Source organism: Zosterops lateralis (assembly GCF_965231275.1).
Source record: "Zosterops lateralis genome assembly, chromosome: 7".
Lineage (NCBI taxonomy): Eukaryota > Metazoa > Chordata > Aves > Passeriformes > Zosteropidae > Zosterops > Zosterops lateralis.
The window spans coordinates 26,375,863-26,396,534 of NC_139767.1; the positions used below are offsets into that span (position 1 = coordinate 26,375,863).

At 38.3% G+C, this 20,672-nt stretch overlaps 1 protein-coding gene across 1 annotated transcript in view; it reads left to right on the forward strand.

The window, feature by feature from the left end:
* Positions 1–20,672, forward strand: part of EPB41L5 (erythrocyte membrane protein band 4.1 like 5) — a 48,615-nt gene that overhangs the window by 8,421 nt on the left and 19,522 nt on the right. Inside the window, exons 2-15 of the mRNA XM_083865340.1 lie at positions 2,136–2,240; positions 6,688–6,730; positions 7,842–7,920; positions 10,377–10,421; positions 10,731–10,783; positions 13,297–13,417; positions 13,828–13,915; positions 14,534–14,622; positions 14,794–14,863; positions 15,519–15,688; positions 16,155–16,261; positions 16,933–16,960; positions 19,216–19,258; positions 19,556–19,671. Of these exons, the coding sequence (XP_083721466.1) occupies positions 2,136–2,240; positions 6,688–6,730; positions 7,842–7,920; positions 10,377–10,421; positions 10,731–10,783; positions 13,297–13,417; positions 13,828–13,915; positions 14,534–14,622; positions 14,794–14,863; positions 15,519–15,688; positions 16,155–16,261; positions 16,933–16,960; positions 19,216–19,258; positions 19,556–19,671 (1,157 nt within the window). The remainder of the gene's footprint in view (positions 1–2,135; positions 2,241–6,687; positions 6,731–7,841; positions 7,921–10,376; positions 10,422–10,730; positions 10,784–13,296; positions 13,418–13,827; positions 13,916–14,533; positions 14,623–14,793; positions 14,864–15,518; positions 15,689–16,154; positions 16,262–16,932; positions 16,961–19,215; positions 19,259–19,555; positions 19,672–20,672) is intronic.

Genomic DNA, 20,672 nt, shown 5'->3' on the forward strand with positions numbered 1-20,672 from the left:
AAGTCCTGCAGATCTTTCCACAGCTGCTCCACTGCTTCTTCAGGGACTTCATCCCACATTAGTCATTCTGGGTCCAGTTAATCTTCCAGTCCTCTGCTGAGATTTCTGAAATGGCAAACACACTGGGAAACTAATTTGACACTGCAGAAATTGAAGTTTTGCTCGTGGGTAGTCTGAGGTAGTATGTGTAGTATTCCAGGCTGGAGTCAAAGTGCTTCTGTCACTGGCAGGGAATTTGGCTGAGATAACTTTTAATTAATTGCACTTTTTAAAGATGACCTACAGAGGAACTGAGAAGGATCTCAAATATTCTGCTCAGTAAGGGGAGATTTTCCACTAGTTTTAGGCAAGCTACCAAAAGCTTCACGCAACATAGAGTGTTTTTCTAGATCTGCTGTTGCAGGTGCTGAATTAATTTCACTTGTATGATTATATTAATGTTTAGGTAGATGATATCCTGTGTTGAGAAAAAATATCAACAGTTCAATGCCTTGGTCTTTCAAGACTGGGGCTACAGACTCAATTAATGAAAGAAAAGTGTGGGTTTGTATGTATAGATGGTTAGCCTTAAGGTTTCTGTTTGAGCTGGTGTTTAATAAATCTGTTATTGCCTGAGAAATATTTTTTCCTAAGACCAACAGAAAACACTTTGAATGAATTTGATGAGGTTGATGTTTAGTATTTGCATTATACAAGGTTTTGTAGATGCTGTGTATTTCTGAAGTTGCCTGCTGGCCCCGATGCCTTCCATTCCTGCTATTCTCCCCAGTACCTGGAAAGAAATAACTGAGAATTTGCTTAGACAGGCTCAGTTTACAAACTTTTTCTGAAATTTTTTCTTTGAGCTGTGATAATGTTATGTTTGATTTAGCTGATACATCAAGTAAACCAATGATGGTGGTTACAAAGTTGAATATGAAATACTTGAAGATCAGGGTAGAGGAAGGTGGCAAAAATTATGGCGCGCAACTTGACTGACTTAGATATTACTTACTGATCAAACCAGATTATTTCTGAGAATAAAAATTTGTCTGGCCCAGAATTTTGAGAGGTGTACTATATCTGCTAATTACTAACATACTAAATATATGCTTAGAAATTTATCCCATTTCTTTGTTGTGAATGTATAAATATTGAGGTAAAAGATTGCAAGATGGTGGCTTTACAGAAATAGAGAGACCCTTAAGCTGCTGGCAGAGTAAGCATAGTGTCTACATTTCTTTGCATTTAAATTTTTTTAATACTTTGACCTTTACTCTCATATAATAATTTATTAATGTATTAACAACTTTCTTTTTATTTTATTACATTTAAGCATCTTAGGTGTAATAACTCTTAAGCTATTATTTCCATTTATTGTTATAAAGGCACTCTTAGCATGAAAAATATGTTGTGTAGAAACTGCTCAGTGCTATTTATGTGCCTTTTCTTTAAAAACAGCTGTTTAATCTTTTAGATCATCACTGTAAAAACGATGTTTCCTTGGGGCCAGAGCTGTTTTTTTCAGAAATTATGTATGAGCATATGAGTTGGCTTTTTGCACCTAGAAGTTACTTTTATGAACTTAGTTTTTTATATGTGATATCTAAGTGCTGTTTATTCAAGTTGCTTGCCCCAGACTGTTTCCTAGTAGTTGTTAAAAGCACTTGCTAATGGAATGCTATCTCCTAATTCAATAGGCTTTGCTACCTGCTTCTAAACTGGCCTAGATACCAAACAGTAGTAAATTCATAAGCAATTTGCTGTACTTGGCTCCTAAAGTTTTCCAGTACATTGGTTATTGCAATGGTACTGGCTGTGTTTCCAATTGTATTGAATGTCAGTGAGTAAGGAAAGCCTAAAAGGAAAAATGATAAAATAGCATTTTAACACTCTGTTGGCCAAGTCGGTGTTGACATTTTCCAAAAAAGGAGTTATGCAAGTTCTTTATGGATATTCTGTGTGTTTCTTATGGGGTCTACATTTGCCTTTGAGAAGAACAGCCATCAAAAATTATGAGGGGAGGAAAGAAAGCTGTCCACAGGATATTTTCAGAAACTAAAGTTTTGGAATTAATGAATATAATGTGTGCAGAGAGAAAGGTAGATGCTACAATAAATCCACCTGCTGTGTTCTAAATCCTGTTATCTTTTCAGAAAAAAGCCAAAGGCCAGCTCCTGTTTGAACAAATCATGTATCATCTGGACCTTATAGAAAGCGACTACTTTGGATTAAGGTTCATGGATTCAGCACAAGTGGCAGTGAGTAATGCTCCTTTTTAAGCAACAGTCTAAAAGTTAAATCCTAATATTGACAAAAATGCTATAAGAAAGCTGTCTTTTGTGGAGTATTGTGTATATCAGTTCGAGTAGATGGTTCTTCCAAGCCTCAGTTTGTTGGTGTTTTACTGTGTGTTTCTAAAAATGTAACAGGTTTTCAAATCAGAAGCAGAGCATTGTCAGATGTAACCACAGTTCTTTCACTTGTGGGCTATGCAGTTTCATATAGATACTTCTTATAGTCAAGTATTTAATCCTGCCGCAGAGGATAGCTCCAAGTTAAAAAAGTTAAGAGAGCCTTTAGGCAAGGGACGTTTTTTTCTTTGTCCTGCATCCCTGGAACTTAAACTTGTATTCACTTAACCCATCATTCCCCAGTAGAATGAGATCTGTTTTTTCCTGCTGCATGTCAGTCTTACTTGTTAGATGTGTAACCTAATTGTTTTTGTGTTTCAAGGCTGCTTCAGAATTATGTAATGCTTAGGATGGCAGAGGGGAGGCACAAACAGTTGAGCTAAATATCCAAATAGTTCAAGGTCAGCATACAGAAATGGAGGTAGTGACTTATATTCCTTTATTTCTGTGAAGGTCTGTGTCCAGAACAGTTGGAAGGTGATCTCTTAATTGTTGCAGCTTTGTGCAAAGGCAAAAAAAAAAATTCCATGAACTTGAACCTTTGAAAGAAGCTGATAGCTTTGGACACAGTACTCCACCCCAAAGCACTTATAACCTGATAGCTTCTCTCCAAAATTACTGTGATTGAATTTTATGTTCAGCATGTTATTGTAGAGAAGGCTCTCCTCAGAGAAAATCGTTGGTGTTCAGCATCTGAAGCAAACTTCATGGCCAGTGGGATTAGCTGCTGCTGGTCTGTAGTTCCCAGTAGTGAAAGTGGTCTTAAACCCCTTGTAGAACAGAGACATTTAACACTAAGGAGAAAAAGACCATTACACTAACAGATGGATGGCATCCAGAACCATGCAGACCAACAGAAATGAGAAAACAGCCTACTGCATACCACTTTATATTTCTTAAAATCATATTAGCTGTGCTCAGCATGTGCAGTCCAGGATGCTGAGTATTGATAGTGAAGGACTCTATTGCATTTATCTTTTTGCTTCAGAAAAACAATAGTCTGTATGGTTAAGATATCCTAACTCAGCTTCTGCAGTGTGACTTCGGATGTATTTTGCTGTCTCTGGGATCTCATGAGAGTTCACAGTGGGTTAGTTTTAACTGGTAGAATTATCTATATGATAATTTTTTTCTCTTCCTGATCTGTTAGCAAATAAAGCCATTCCATCTTGAAATGTGTTCATAAGAGTTAATCTTTTCTGCCACAGCAGTGGCTCATGCCTTGCTTTTGTTTAGCAAATTATTACTGCCAGTCCAGAGAGCATATGATTGAATATTTGATACTGCACAATCTACCAGGTACAGGGGACTTCAAACTTGGTTTGCCTCCTTTTCTTAACTATGTGTGAGTGAAAAGCAGCAGAGTAGAGATAATGATCTGTTTAAACTGGACCTTAATGATGAACTATGTATAATGAAGCAGAAAGGATTACATTTTGCCAGAAGACCTGAATGCAACAGCCAGAGATAATTAATTGCTTTAAGAAATGAAGAACTGTTGCGATAGCAGCAATTCCTGCAAAAGGAGCTGGCAAGTTCTAGCCAGAAACCCAATCTGCAGCTGGAAACAAAGAACAGAGACTAATCAAGTGACTTGTCCAAGATTATTCAGGAGACCTGTTAAATAAACAGTGTAAGAATCCAGTCTCTTTCTGTACACAAAATTGTCCACTGGCTATGAAGGAGATAATCTTTCTGTTACCCAATTTAAATTTAAGAATATTGCTGTACTTGCTAGTTACTTTTACTGGTACAAACTAGCAACACATTGTTATATAAAAGTTTTAGAAATCCCACACTTTTTTTAACTACAAGTTTTCAGTAAATTATTGTGAAGAACTGAAGGATTGGGTTTTTTTCATTCTTTTCTGCTGCTGAAGTGATCACTAGTTGGGTGTTAAAGATTTCCTGGGGAGTGGGGGAAACCCTGATAAGGGAAACTCTTCCTTATATTTTGGATTTTAGTAATCAAGTAATAGCTTCTTTAAAGACATTCTTGAAACAATTAGTGAAGTAAAAGAATTATTGCTTTCATGTGATTTCTGTGTTCACTCTAGTCTGCTGTTCAGAAGGAGACCAGTTTTAGCCTCAAAAATCTTATTTAACAAACTTCATTTGCCCAAACTTCTTGAAATGTTGCTGGGTCAGGATTTGAGGGGTTTTTGTGTGTGTTTGGTTTTTAATTTCTGCAGCAGCAAACTGTTTTAGTAAGGACCCTGCACAGTCTGTTGTTTGTGTTGTCTTCTGGTAGCAGACTTTATTGCTGAAAATCAGAGACTGTGCTGTACAAACCCTCATCAAAAGTAAACTTCTTTTCCAGGTCCACTTGAATTCCATTTTAATCACTTGGAATAAATCTCAAGTTTCTTGACGTCTGTGTCTGTCCATTCATGTGTTGGTTTTGGGGCTTTTTTTTTTTTGTTTCATTCTCACCCCCACTTAAAAGCAGTTCTGTTTCCCTTCTCCCTTGCACACCCTCACCACTGAGCAGAGCTCCTGTGGGCAGCAGCAGTCAGAGCCCAGCAGAGTGAAACACTATCCGTGCCTATCATGGGCTGCCTCTCTGTTGCCTTCCCATGGAATGTGGAGGAGATGAGAGAAAACAGGAGGAAGATGAAACAGGGGGGCACAGCCAGCCCTGGAGCCTGGAAGGGGCTCTCCTTGTCATTCCTGTATCTAAATCACCTGCAAGCCTCCAGCTGGGTAGTTTCTATATTTTTTTGATGGAGGAAGGAGTAAGTAAACTCTCTCTTACAGCAAGTGAGTTTATAGAATAGGAAAAAATATTATATTATTTCCTTGAAGAAAAAAAAATTACTCAACTCCCATTTCACTGGTAGTGTAAGCAAAATTTATGTAAATATTTGCTTCATTCCTTCTTAAGCTTCCTGCTTTATTTTAAAAATGTATTAGATACATTTCAGGTAGCTCTCTGTAGCTACTTAGTTTGAATAGGCAATGAGAGCATTCTCAGCTGTGTGCACAGCAGCAGCAGATGGTTTAAGCATTCTCATCTGCAGCTAATACAGCAATCAGTCACAGCCAGGCTGTGTTACAGGCTGACTTGAGTTCTCTGCAGAAGGCAGGGCTGTTCTGGAGGCAGGAATGTGTTTGCACTTGGCAGTGCAACCTGAAAATACTGGTTCTTTTCCATACCCTTGTTGCTTTTCCGTCCTCCCTGGGGCTCACCGTGAACTTCATGTCACACAGTTTAACAAAAGGAGTGTTGCTAAGTATATAATTCACCTGTATTAGTTGCAAGGTGACATTTGGGATTGATCTGATGAGGTGTTGTTCCTTGGGCATGGTGAACCATGCATGACATGGTGTGTCAGGTAGTTGGCTCTGGCTGTTGAGTCAAGGCAATTATGTTGGTCAGGGTGCTGTGTTTCCTGTTCAGATGTGTCACCTCCTTTGGAGGAGGGAGCTGTTGGCCATACACAGCCCTGGGAAGGAGCTCTGTCCCGCTAGGTGTGTGCTTTAACTTCTGGTAAAAACTCCTCAGCAGTGTGATTATGTGCAGTTATTTTGGGGAGCATAGTGTATACGTGTAAGTGTTTCAATCTGCCAAGTTTAGCTTTTTTCACATGCTGTTGTACACAGTGTAAGTGTAAGTTGTACACAGTGTAAGTCAAGCAATTATTTTGGCTTCTTGTCCAGTATATAGCTTATAATTAGCGTTAGTAGGTGAGGCAGTAACTTGTCCTCCCATGTGACAGTTGCTAAAATGTCACCTGTGAATAGATTTTTGAGAATTAGGTAGAGCTGATTCTGATGTTGGGACACTGACAGCTCTGCTGTTAACTGCACTTGAGTCATCTGAAGAAAATGCCTGAAAGCCAACAATATTTATTTTGTCTCTCCCCTTCCTGCCCCAAGTAAACATCACAAGGGCTGAGTTCCAGTCTTCAGCTATGATTTATGCTTCTCTGGCACATTGTCACTGGCTGACCTACTAATGTGTGAATTAAGTGTTTGTCTGGACAGGATGGAAATCTAGTAAAGTGGTTTGTTAGTGTGTTTTTTTTTTCTTTTAAGTAGACAGTGCTGTCTTGAAGATTTGATTTAAATACTACAGGATGTTTTTGTTGTTCAAAACTGACATTTTGCATTATAAACTTGGAGCAAAAGGATCTTCATTGAGTACAGAAAGAGCTATGAATTGCAAAAGTTTTGAATTAGATTGTTTTTAACAAACTACTTGTAATTCCAAGATAGTCCTCACTAACAATCCCTTTTTTGTTCTTCCTGGGAGATTTCTGTATTGATTCAGTGAAATTATTTTATTTTTCAGCATTGGCTGGACAACACAAAAAGCATTAAAAAGCAAGTTAAAAGTAAGTATTCTTTCCATTTTCTCTTGGGACCTTTTATTTAACATACAGGAAGCACAGCCAGTTGAAATGGGTCATGGGAGGGCAGTGTCCAGTTGAGGGGGTGAGGTGGCAAGTGACACAAAGCCCTGTGTGGTGCTACTGATTATTTAATGGCATCTTCCCTCTGTAGCTCTTATTACTTTATTCTGATGTTCTTAATTAAACATGTTATGGGCTCATTAATTACAGTTAAAGTGGAGTCAAGGCAGCTGAAGATGTTCTAGTGTTATGGAGCATTATCCTGGCTATAGGAAAGCTTGTCTTGGAGCCTCATGCACGGGGCAGTTCTGCATGGTCTGTGTGCAGTCCACCAAGTCCTCACCTGCTGTGCAAGGTGTGGCCTGGCTGTTGCAGTGATGTGTGCTTGGGTAAGATGTTGTTTAGCAGCTTCCTTGCTCTGCACTGTGGGAAGTCTTCAGGGATTTGTGGTGTTGTTTTAATAGAAGAGAATTTTTGGAAGCAGTCAGAGGGAGAAAATTCCTCCTGTCAAATGCAGGAATCAGCAGAGCGATGCACATTTTTAAAGAACTGTTAATCCACCCTTTTGCTGAATTAACTCTTTGGTTTCCGGAAGAGATGATTCTTCCATAGAAGGTCTCTTAAATTCCCATAAAGTATGTCTAAACTTCTGAGAAATAGAAGGGCTTGAGTTTTCAGCAGTGAGTATTTCCCAGAGCCCTGGGAAGATGTTGTAGAGACCAAAAGGGTGCCTGAAGGTTTAATCAACTGTAGAGCCAAGATGCACAGCTTTCTTGGTGATGGATAGAGCCCTTAAATATAGGGATTAACCTAGATTCATGTGCTCTTGGCAGGAAGAATCAAGTTAATGTGATATGACCATTGGGTTGACTTGTAACACATAAAACTATTTTGTGTGCATATTTAAGTGTCCTTTCACCCTGATGTTCTTCATGGATTTCCCTGGCATAAAGGAATTCCTGCCTTAAGACCTCATGTAGAACATAGCCAACCAATTTCAGTCAAGTTTTGTGATGTGATTCTGTGTAATAAATAAATAACCTGTCTCATCCAGTAACTGTTACTGCTGTCTTGAATGAATTCTGCTTTGCAGTTGGCCCCCCATATTGTCTGCATTTTCGTGTAAAGTTTTACTCATCAGAGCCCAACAATCTACGTGAAGAGCTAACAAGGTAAGGTGTGAGAGGGGCACCCAAATGAGGCCAGGGAAACATTTCTGTGGTATTTATTTAAACAATTCTGATGTTTTGGAGAATTCTTTAGAACTGCTTGCTTACTTGGCTTTTTGTAAATGTAGTTTTGTTTTTGTAAAGTGGCTATTTTGTGTGTGGACATAAATGTGCTGTGACACAGAGAGATCTAAATATTTATATATTACTTAATGCACCATTTTTCATTAGGCAATTTTGGCAGCTGATCTGAGTAGCTTATACAGGATGGACAGAGGTTTTCACTGAAGAGAGCAGACATCATTCCTCTGTCTTTTTTTTTTTTTTCTTAAGCTGTTAGTTTAAACTGCATGGAGTCAATCCTGTCTCCAGGCAGAAAAGCATTGAATTCCAAGTTAGAGGCTCTCTTTGGAAAAAGGAAGTTCAGTTAGCATTTCATTGCATGTGGTCTTCAAAAAGCTTATGGAAAAGGAAAGTAGTCTTTTACTGCCATGTTCAGCTGAGTTGACACTACTATAAGTGTAGGTTTGTAGTATCAGGTGAGCAGTGGTTCCTCTTGATTGAAGCATTTCACAAATGTATTCACAGAACTGCATTTCCAATTGGGCTGAGACTACTGGGGGTGCTTGGTAAAAGAGCACAACCTGCCATCTGTCAGGAGTGTAATTCTGTTGTAAAAGGCAACATTTCCTTGCGTTGTTACTGCTGCTGCTGATCCCTTTTGGAAAGTAAGCAAAGTTATGTTTTCATGATAGCTGTAGACATTTCATAGCTCAGCCATTTGTAAGGGTGTGAAGTGCATTTGTTTGTTGTTCAGGTTTATGTCTGTGTGGATCTTCAATCTGCACTTTAGCCAAATCCCTTGGAGTGCTACCAGGAAGATTACAGTAGCATTACCCCTTCCAGCCATATGTACCCTATGCAGCTTCATATTTACATGTGGTAACTGCTGCTTTTTAATGCTTTCCTGCTGATCTGGGAAGAATGTTTTACCTCCCCATTCATGTTCTCGAATAGACATTTAACTACCTTCAAAACCAGCAACTGTATGCGGAATTCAGACCTATATCTGTATTTACCACTATGGAACATTTTCATCCATTTTGACTTGAGTTCTGCCAGTCAGACCTTGCTGTGCAGGTTTTAGCAGGGCAGACCTGAAACCTGAGGGATTTTAAACAGTCTGCCTGCTTAGCTAATCCCCCAGAACAGGAGAGCAGCAAGTAGTCCTTCTGTCCTGAGACAATGTGACACCTTAAAGTAGCAGAAGCAGTGGGAAGCAGAGCTTTGCTGTGGGTTATAGGTGTCACTGGCAGGGGCTTTCCCAGGGTTCCACCTTTAATCAGCAGGACACCCAGCTGGAGCTACTTGTCAGCTTCCACAGGTGCAGCTGCTCATGTTCTCAGCCAGTGGTCATGTAACACAGCATGGGAAGTGCTTGAATTGTTTGGAAGCCTTATGTAGCTGATAAGCACAGACTGATCTCACCCACTACACACTGGAGGCCTGTGTTCATTTTCTTATCTGGGGTCAGTACCGACCAAATTTATTCCCCGTGCAGAGGCTAGTGTTCAAAATGCTTTGGATAATAAATGGTTTGGCAAAGTACTTGTGGACTTCTGTGGAACCTGTAGGGAAAACACCTGCACCTGTTTTGTGTCTGTGTATGAAAGTGTGAAGAGACACAGGCACATGTTGAAGCAGAAGTTGTGTGTAAGGCATCTGGGAATCTCTGCTGGAATTCAGACTGGATACCATGGCAGATGCCAGTGTTTTATACTTTGAGACCTCTTCTCTTGCTAAAGGAAAGCTGTGTACCCTAATGAAGCAAAGGGGCTGCTCTTCAGAGATGTTGGATCAGAAGAGTTTGTATTGCACACCAAAGGGATTCATATTCAATATTTGCCCCATTTCTAAGCAAAAAGAGTAGAGAATATGCAAGGCAGTGAAGGAAGTCTGGCTCTGAAGGGTAAACAGGTTGAAAAGGCTGCAGCCTGCTGTTTATTTTTAGTCACTTTGCAGTCAGCATTCCAGGTTAGATATTAACTAAGCAATCCATAGTAGAAACTTTTTTTTTCTTTTTGCAAGACTTAAAAATAACCATTCTTTTATGAGATTGGTAAGTGTATGAATAATGAAGGAAATGTGGAAGATGCGAGTTGTTCTTTGCTCAAGTATAATCAGAAGAGAAGAAAAAATGTATTTACTTGGGTATCCTCTTTATTTTTTCATGCAACACTGTAGTTCTGCTTTTGACAGCTTTTGGGTTTGCTTCATTTGAAATGCCTGCAAAACACACAAACCTGACTGATAAAGCCTTGGAAGGCCACAGTGCAGTTTCTTTTGTCTTGAAAACCCTTGTTAATGTAGAAAACATTTCTATTTGTCAGGCTCGAACTTACTCCTGTTCACACATTAGCTCTATTACTCAATGACTTATTTCTTATTTAATCCTACAGGTATTTGTTTGTTCTGCAGCTGAAACTGGATATTCTTAGTGGAAAGTAAGCAGCCTTTTAAACTGTTACAGTATGTTTAGCATAGCATTTATTACATTTATATTTGGATAATTAATAAGTTTTGCTTAGTAATGTAATACTTTTTTTTCTCTAAAATACTACTTTCCTATGCATGAATATCAGGAGAGGAATGCTAAAATAATGTTGCGCTTATCTCCTGATAATTTTCTGAAAATCTACCAATACTTTTTCATTTTCTTATTCCAGACATTGGCACTTTCTTACTGTCAGTTCCGTAAGTTGTCTGGTAATGATGTCAGTTCAGGTTTTAACAATGCGTTTGTCTTTTGGCAGATTGGAATGTCCTTTTGACACAGCTGTCCAGTTGGCAGCTTATAACATGCAAGGTGAGTAGGTGCAAGACGGGAAGGGTAAAGTTGCACAGTGTTGTGTAGACTCCTATTAACTGTTCTAAAAAGTCTGTCCTTCCTATGTCCATAAAAAAGACTCTGCCCAGGCATTAGTGATCCAGTGTGAAATGCAGATCTTTTTGATTGTACTTGTGCTGAGAGTATGTACAGAACATTGTTCAGTTCCTCAGGAAACAGGACAAGGAGGTTCTGAACATAAACAGCTTTGCCCTAAAGTTGTTTTCTCAGGTGCTTATGTGCAAATCTGTCCACTTTCAGAGAAGGTACGAGGTCTGCAGCCTTCCTGAATCACTTTGATGTAGTAACAGAGCTCACTTCTTTTTCATCATATAGTTTCTGTCAAATGTTGTCTTTGTTGTCCAAATTAGTTATCAGTTACAAAATTGGTTTTGTTTGCACTGTGTTTAAAATACCAGCTTTTAATTTCATCTTACTTGCTTGAACATCTTAATGCTCCGTGTCTCAGGCTTGTACTTGAGCGTTCCTGGTTGAACTGCACTTGTTGGTATTTCAGATCCTTCTTCAGCCACAAGATGTGACTACCCTTTTTTTCTCAACTATATAGCACTGTGGTTGAGTCATCTGAGATTTTGTTAATCAGTTGTTGTTAACTTACTATTACAGATGAGAATATGTTGTTTGGATGAGGGTGTGATGTTAGCGAATGTGAATTTTCCCATGGTTTCAAGCAGAGGAGCTCACAAAAGGAGAGGAGGCTTGAAGTTTTAAAAATGCCTGCTAGAGGAGGCTTTTGGGTCCTTATTGGAGGGTACAGATATATGGATATATGGCCTTGTTCTACCCAATTGATGTGCCGTGGGTTTGAGCCACACAAATTCTCCACACAACATTCATCTTATGAATCTGTTGTACTTACTCTGCATGAGGTAGGACTGAGTCACTGACATCGGTTCTCTTACAAGTATGTTTCAAAACACTTTCTTCTTTTCATGCAGGAAGCGCTAATGGCCCTAAATTGTGTGTAGGTATAAGAGCTGGGATTAAAATGAAGACACCTGCCTTTTTAACCTGCTCTTTTGTGTGGGAGGAAAGCAGTTAGAATACATTCCACAGTTAAAAATACTAACATTGTAAGAGCCTTAAGATACAGGTGCAGTAAATAAGATTTTGGAAGAACAAAGTGATCTAATTAGGCCATATATCCACTGCTTTTTGTGGTGGTCCTTTCTTTCCTTTCTCTACAATGAGGCCTGTAGCAGGGCTTTAATCTTACTGTCTGACAGCTGTGTACTTTTATTTAAATCAGCTGGAACCTAAGCTGGCTTTGACAGCATTCCTTTCAACAGAGGCGGGCATTTTAGTGGGAGTAAATTATTATAGAACTACAGACTTCCTCAGTCAGCATTTAAAAAAAAAGAAAAAGGAGGGAGTGAGAAGACTGTATTATGCTTGCAGCATTCAGAATCCAAGAAATGGAGTTTTATATCATGTGGCATCTCTGTACCTGTGGAATATTGGCATTTATTTGGCTTCTCCAGGTCTTCCCAGTGATGTCTCTGTCTCTCTCTATATAAACATCTGTAGTTTCATTTTTCAGACAGAGCAATTATTGGCCTGCATCAGACTTCCAAAGTCCAAGTTACAGAACTATTCCTATTTTTTTGACTGTGAGCTGAACATTAAAAAGCCACTTGAAATTAGTAGGAGGAGCCAGTGCTTAGTGACTCTGAAAATCAGTACATTTTTGTAAAGGTTTCTAATTGTCAGTTTCAGCATTTTAGATATTTATCTGTCTTTACAATTGGACTTGTTAGCATCTGTGGGAGATGGAGTTGTGTTTTTGATGTGGCACACCCTTGGCTGGTATGTTTTCTACATGGCATCTCTGAGTGCCCCTTGAGAATTGCAGCAGTAGACTTGAGCCATTTGACCGACCCAGGAGGGCATTTAATATGTCCTTAGATGAAAAGGAGAGCAACAAATAATAGCTGCATGATTGTGCCCTGACACAGAGTAATTTTAGCTGGACAGGGCCATATAGAGTAATAAAACCAGAAACTGACTTGTAGAATGGACAGTTTCATGAAAAGTGTCAGAACTGGTTTTGCTTTTTATGAATCTCAAGAGATACTATTTTAATTCTTTAAGGCAAAATTCCATTGTAACTTTAGTCAGCTGTCATCTCAGTAGATATTTCTGTGATAAAAATGTTGAAAACTCTCTGCAAGAAAGAGAAAAGGTGAGTTTCAAGGATGGTAATAAATTCCCTTTATAGGAAGCTTTTTAAGGAATATGTCAGTAATACTTTCTAAAGGTTAATACAAAACTTTTGCGCAGACAACACAGCAATTTGTTCAGTGTCCATAATTTCCCTGTCAGAATGGTTAGAGGAGACCTAAGGAGAAGAAGGAACCCAAAAAGAAATTTAGTATTTTAGACTAACTAGAAAAGTGCAGAAAATCCTCTGTATGCAAACATATCTACTGTGTATATTGAGAACAGTGCCTAACAATTTTGTTCTTTTGTAGCTGAACTTGGAGACTATGATCCTGCTGAACATGTCCCTGAGCTGGTGTCTGAGTTCAGGTTTGTTCCCACTCAGACTGAAGAGATGGAATTAGCCGTTTTTGAGAAGTGGAAGGAATGCAGGTACTAGATCTTCCAGTGAATGCTACCCAGCTGTTTGCATTGATTTTTCTGTGAAGAGAGTCTGTTAAAAAGATAGTGCTGACTACTTCTTCTGTGGCCTTGTTCAGAAATAGAATTTTAATATGGTTCTGACCTATTTTGTAAAACAATATAATGTGAAAAACGAAGCTTTTCAAAGCTCTGAGTAAAATAATGAGGTACAAAATGTTGAAACACAATAATTTTTGCAGCGGCATCTTCAGATTAAAACTTTAAAAAGTTACCTTGATCTTCATTAAAGTGAACAAGCGTCACCAATGTTTACATTTTTCACAAACTTTCAGGAAGTTCTTTTCCTGTTTCCTTATATACCAATTTTTCCTTTCTGTGCTTTTTCAGGCATCTGCCTAACAGCAAAAATTTTATTTCAGGGGGCAAACACCAGCACAGGCTGAAACTAACTACTTAAACAAAGCTAAGTGGCTGGAAATGTATGGTGTAGACATGCACATAGTCAAGGTATGTTTAACCACAGCATGGTGATCTTTGGAAATGATAATGTTAGTTTTGTGTTGCATTTCAACATTGGTTCTGCTTTAAGGGAGGAAGAAAAGGAATATTGTTCTCATGCAATCTATGTAGTAAGTGATCTGGCTTTGTGTCAACATTCCACTCTTCAGTAGAAGATTTCTAGAGGGTACAACTTGAGTCCAGGCAGATCTGCTCCATGTTAAATGTATGATTGATGTGGAAGTACATACTACAGTTTGTATTTAGGAGTTTTGTGAAAAATCAGTAATTCAAATTTGCTGGGGTGTAATCAGCTATCAGCTGAAGAACTACAAGTAAGTATAGATCTCTTGTGGAGACACAAGTGCAGCAAATGCATAAGGATGTCTTTATTGCGCAGAAAAATCAAGAAAGTTTAATTTTCCTCTTTAGTCAGCCTTATTGAAGGGTTGCAAACAAGAAAAATCCATTGCATAAGGTCATCGAAACACAAGAGTTTTGTTGTATAAGATAGCAGATATGTGTGTAATTATAACACTGGGCAGACAAACTGCATGAATCACTCTAGTAATTTGGATGGAGGGTCAAACACCAGAATGAATATAATTTTTATTTTGTCCCAATTAGGCAAGAGATGGAAATGATTACAGCCTGGGACTAACACCTACAGGAGTTCTTGTCTTTGAAGGAGACACAAAGATTGGTTTGTTTTTCTGGTAAGCTCCATGATTGTACACTAAAATCTGGTTTTGGTTTTGGTTCTTTTGTTTCTTCTGTGGTAGCAAAAAAAAATTTGTTTGGGTTGTGAGAACACCATGAATATGAGGTACTTTCTCAGTAAGTTACTGAAAGTTAGATGTAATCTGCACTTTCTGTTCATCTGGCAGGCCAAAGATAACAAGGCTTGACTTCAAGAAGAACAAACTCACTCTGGTTGTTGTTGAAGATGATGAACAGGTAGACAAATATCTGTTTAGTTAAATATCAGTCTTGATTATACAGTACTAGTTTACATACTCCTTTCCTTAAGTTTTGAGAATTAATGTGGATGCCTGAAAAATTTTTGATTGTGACTTGTGGGGGGAGGAGGGAAATGAAGGGACTTAAGTAAAAGAGAAACTTTTTTCTCATCCATTTTTAAAAAGAGACTGCCTGGCGAAACTAGAGCAGGTACTTTGGAAACAGTGTCCATTGTGCAAGAAAGTTTAAAAAGAAAAATTGACATATCACATTTAGCAGAACGAATTACTTAAGCCAGTTTCAGGATTATTCCTACAGGGAAGAAGTTGCATGCACCTGAGACAATTAAAAAGTGAGCATTGGTAATTTGAGAAGATTAGATTTAGAAGTGAAACTGTGTTAGCCTCATCAACAAGTACCTTCCTGTTGTATATTTATTCAGAGGGGACTCCAGGCTTTTTCAACTTTACACAATACAGCAGTTGTTCATTATAGCTTCTGAAAAGGTTGATTTTTCTGCCTAAAACGTTTTTTAAAATACATATATTAGGAATAATAAAACCCAAATTTTATTTGGCTTACATGGAATTTTAGCTTTGACATATTCAAGCCTCTTGTAAGTAAGTCATCAGTGTGCTTTGTGTGCTTTAAGGGAAAGGAGCAGGAGCACACTTTTGTCTTTAGACTGGATCATCCCAAAGCCTGCAAACACTTGTGGAAATGTGCAGTGGAGCACCACGCCTTCTTCCGGCTGCGAGGGCCCGTCCAGAAAAGCTCCAGTCGCTCTGGCTTCATTCGCCTGGGGTCTCGCTTCCGATACAGGTCAGTGTCATCTCTCACTTGGCATGCACCTCCTGCCATTCCTTGCTTTTCCTGCATGCTGGGGCTTAGTCCTGTTATCAGCTTTCTCTGTGACTTTGGGCAATATTACTTAAGATTTATACTCTTCCAGAATTTTCCACTTCTCCCAAAACTCATGCACGGGGACCACAGAAATATGCAAAGGCCAAGCATGTTTTTATCATCAAGTTAATGTTTAATAAGTCATTGCTTCTGCCATTTGTCTTGAGAAAACAGGTGAAGAAGAGAATGGTTCTAAAACTCCTACCCTCTTTTATGAAAGGTCTTTTGAGATGTGGAGTTTGGGATGTTTTATTAGAACTAACATGGGATAGTAAACTATGAATTTAAAATAGAAATGTGATGTTTCTATGAGCATTATCTCTGTTCCATCATTAAAAATAAGTGATTCATTTTACTACTTTGCTCTATTACATGGTGTTTTTAGTGGGAAAACAGAATATCAAACCACAAAGACCAACAAAGCCAGGAGATCAGCATCCTTTGAAAGAAGGCCCAGCAAGAGATACTCAAGAAGAACACTGCAAATGAAAGGTAAAAGAACTTCCATTTTGAGAAATATAATCCAATGTGAGAATCAGGTAATAATCTGCTTTAAAAGTTCTGGGTAGGAATTCTGTCATTGTTTGCCCTTCTCTTGAATTTTCAAAATTAGGTTTTCTTTTATTTAAGAGACCTCACATATTTATCAGAAAAAGTTTGTGTCCAAAGCATGTCTAAACCAGCTTGCCTGGAAGGTAAAATACCTGTGAAGACTACACAGTAGTCTTGGTATGAAGATGGAAAGCTTGGGTCCAGGAAACAGTGATATATTAATGATAGTATTTTAAATTTATGAATTGAGGTAAAAAATTTTGTTGTTGGTTTTTTTTTTCATTGTTTTTAAGAGCTGCACTTCATTCTCAAGATCTGACAGCATGTGAGATGTCTCTGACTCTTGCATAGGTCAAGTGTGACAGCTGTGCCTTCAGATACCTGCTTAAATCTGGCTTTGGGTTGCTCTTCAGATTTTTTTTTTTTTTCTGATTTACATTTTGTTTTTCACTCATTATGCATGAGATGCGTGCAACTTTTGGTTCAACTTTTGCTCTTTTGGTTGCCTACTTTTAGGCAGTGCTAGGCTATTTTTATTAATCATATAATTAATATTTAACTGATAACCTCATTATAAATTAAATTTTAATTAATGGTTTCTATTTTTGCAGCATACACGGCTAAACTGGAAGAAGCAAGGTAAGATGCATTCCAGCATTTGAATTTCTGTCTTTGATGTTTGACACCTGTATTTGAGCACGAGTCTGCAGAAGGAGGATATAGGGTTGGCCTGTTAACTGTGGTTTTGCCACGGGTATTGTTTGTTTGCTTTATGTAAAAGTTAGTGTTCAAAGCAAAGCTTCTGTGTTGCTGTCACACAGACAATTTTGCCAGACTTGCTCACTAGCTAGCAGAGAAGTTTGTTTATTACTAGCTGTGATTCTTGCTGGGTATGAGCTGTAGTTCATGTGCTGCCATGTAAAGAGATCAGGTAAAAGTGTGTTGACAAGGTCTTCTACCTGAAGTCTGCCTGCTCCAGCTGCGTGACTGAAATACCTCGTTCAGTGAAGGTCAAAGACAGGGAAAAGACAGTGAAATGAATATATTTGAAGTATTTTTGATGGGTTTATATTCTTTATTACACTTGCATTTATTTTTATGCATGATCAACACTGAAAGGGAAGCCTTTTGATTCTATCTTTATCTACCAAAAGCCTTCCTGGATGTGTAGGTTCATTCCTGCTGTTGCAATGTAAATTACTCATGTGTCTGAATCACACAATTTTCATACCCTTCCTTGAGGGAAGAGAGGAAACCATGTTAAAAGGAACTGCCTGGTAGTGAAGAAACTTAGGTCACTCAGTTCTGGTTTCTGTCCTTTGCCCTAATAACTTGTGAACACTGCAATGATCAGTTGGAACCAATTTATTTACAAAAAGATATTCATAGATATTCATAGATATTAAGCACCACAGTGGGTGGGTAAGGAATGCCAAAATAACATTTCAAAACAACATGCTTAATACAGCCCAATATTTCCTGTCTGTAGTAGCAGGGCTGATTCTTGCATGAGAGCAGAAGTGTAGAAGTGTGGGGACAAGGCTGCAGTGTGACTTCTTGTACTGTTTTTTCTTTCTATATAATGGGAAAGTATCTTCAAAACTGGGTGTCGTTAAAATCCTCTGCATGCAAAATGTGACTGTTTGATTAATTAGTGCTCTAGTCATGCTGTTTTGTCGTGCCCTTCTCTGAGTTTCAGGTTGCTTAGGTCATTCTGAGAGTGGGAAGAGAAACTTCATGTGCAGTTTCTCGTCCTGATAAGACTGCAGTCTCCTGATCTGCACTTAGGTGTGGCACTGTTGTGTCTCCACAGCAAGCTATGCCACTTCTGAAACTCTACACTCCAGTGTTGCTAATTGAAATGCATCATGAAAGATTTATGTTGTTCCCTTCTATTGTGTTAACCCAGCACAGGGGAATGTGCTAGTCAGAAGGCATTCCTTAATACTTCTGGTAATTCTGGGGTAGCCTCCACATTCTCTCAACAGAGAGAGGGTGAAGGGGGGAACAGGCAAGGGACAGCTTGTTCAGTGTTGACATAATGATGTTTTAAATAAGTCTAAAGAGTCACTGAAGTAAATACAGAAATCTATTTGAATTGTCAGCTTGCCAGGTTGGGTAGCTGTTGTCCAGACCATAAATCAGAAAAGTAACAGGTCATAGGAGGTGGGAACCTTTTTTAAAAGATTAGATGTCTGGGGAAAAAGTTTGCTTTGCATGGAATCTATAATGCATAATTACTGCTTTTAAGTCTCTCAAAAATGTGAAATGTCTCTTGTGGGTTCAGAAACTATCAAGAATAGGGATATGGGTCTTATTTAATTCATCAAATGTAGTAAATATTTAATATCATAAAATTATTATTAATGCTGTGCTGATTTGCTGTGCATGTAAATTTGAATAGCTGCTTTTAAGCCCATTAGAGGTTGCATGCAGAAGAAACTTTTTTTCTGATAAACTTTTGTGATGTGAAACATCAAATCAGGAGGATTCTAGGTATGGAACAAACATATTATCTACAGCATGTAGGTGAGCTTCTGACAATGTCACATTTTGCTGGGTGTTTTAACTAAAATGATACAACTTTTGCTTTAGAAATCTTGCTGCTGAATCACAAAAACTTTTTAAACCAAACTGGTTTAGGAAAGGAATAGTTAAAAACAGATGAGTTACAGATAAACTACAGCTTGAACAAAGGAAAAAAAAAGCTTGATACCCTTAGTTACCTAGAGTGAGACAGCTGACCTAAAGCAGAAGTTTGTAAGGATTTTGTGAAAAGAGATCAATATTTTGGAAATATCTTAGACTCTGTTTCTTTCTGAAAGTCCTTACAGTTCTACCAGCCTGCAAAAGCAATTTGTTGATCTGATTCAGTTTTAAATTCTGTCTTTCAGTGCTGCAAACAATGCTATTATCAGCCAAACTAATGGATCACAAGTAAGCACTCTCATTCTTTCTAAAGGCAATTTTCATGTGTCTCAACAGATTTGAAGATTTTGTTATTTGCTCTTGAAATGCAGTGATTGACCTGTAATTGAATATTACAGTTAACTATTAACTGTGTACAGTGCTGGAAAAGACTGGGCATAGACACCCAGTGCTAGAGAAGTAAGGGAAGAAAATGGCCTTGCTTTAGCTTTATGCTTAAGAAGTATTGATATGTTTTGTTCACTTTAATGTGTCATCACTTCATTAATTTGTGTAAAATAACTTGTTTATATTCTGTCTCCAAAGAGCTGGAATGCCAAGCCAAACCTTCCTGTCCTAACAGCAGTTCCTTCTGCGCCAGTCTTAGTGGAAATAGAAAACCTCCCAAGGAGCCCAGGAGCCAGCCAGCAGGATAAGAAGTGGTATGTTCAGCTTTGCTGGGAAATCTGCTCACTTATGCATGATTCAAGTAGTTTTTCCTTTATCTGTACTTAAATAAGCTGCCATCCTTGTATCTCTAATGTAAGTTGACAATCAAGTTAGGAATGATGCAGCTGATTTCTTCCTATGAATTGCATGTGAGAGGTGAGGACAACAGGCTTAGTCACTGCCAACCAAAAGAAAATTTCTTCAGGGGCTAAAGGACAATTTTCAAGTCTTGGAGACAGCTGTGTCCTTTGCCATAAGCCTGTAACCCTTTGCTTGGTATCATGGGGTCCAAGGACTTACCTTGATCCTTAGGATGATACAGAACCTTGTAAACTGGTATCCTTGTAAATTGTCTTTTGAACCTTCTGAAATAGGCAAACTGACTTTTCTCATGAGCTTGGGTATAGAATGGGAGCTTGAGGAAAATGACAGAAGCTGAAGATAAGAGCTTTGATTTCATGTAATCAGAGTATTTGTTTTATGGATTAGATGCATCTCAAAATGAAGAGGATTTGTTTGAAGATAGATAAATGTACATGTCATTTATCTTTTCTTAAACTAATTCTAAATTGCAAAGCTATTTTCTACCAAAACTGGCATATATCAACCCAGTATTTGTGCACGTTATCTTAATTTCTTTGGCCTCAGTGCCTATGGTTTATCCAAGAAGGCAAATTCTGGTTTCTGCCAGACTCATCAGGGGCAGTCATGGTGGAATGGAGTGACACCCAAGCTCTTATCCTAAGCAGTTTCAGCCCTCGGGAGGAAGGGTCTTTCTCCCATTGTCAGGCGTATGAATCTGCTTTGCTTCAGTATCTCTTACAAGTAGATGATACCTGTTTCTAATGATGCTGTGACAAATGTACTTTAATTTTGTAAATTGTATTCATTTGAAGACTTTTAACGCTATCAATTCTGAATGATAAAGGGCATGGTAATTCTACTTTGAGTTGCATTTTATTGACATTTCAATCAGAACATATGATCAATGCTG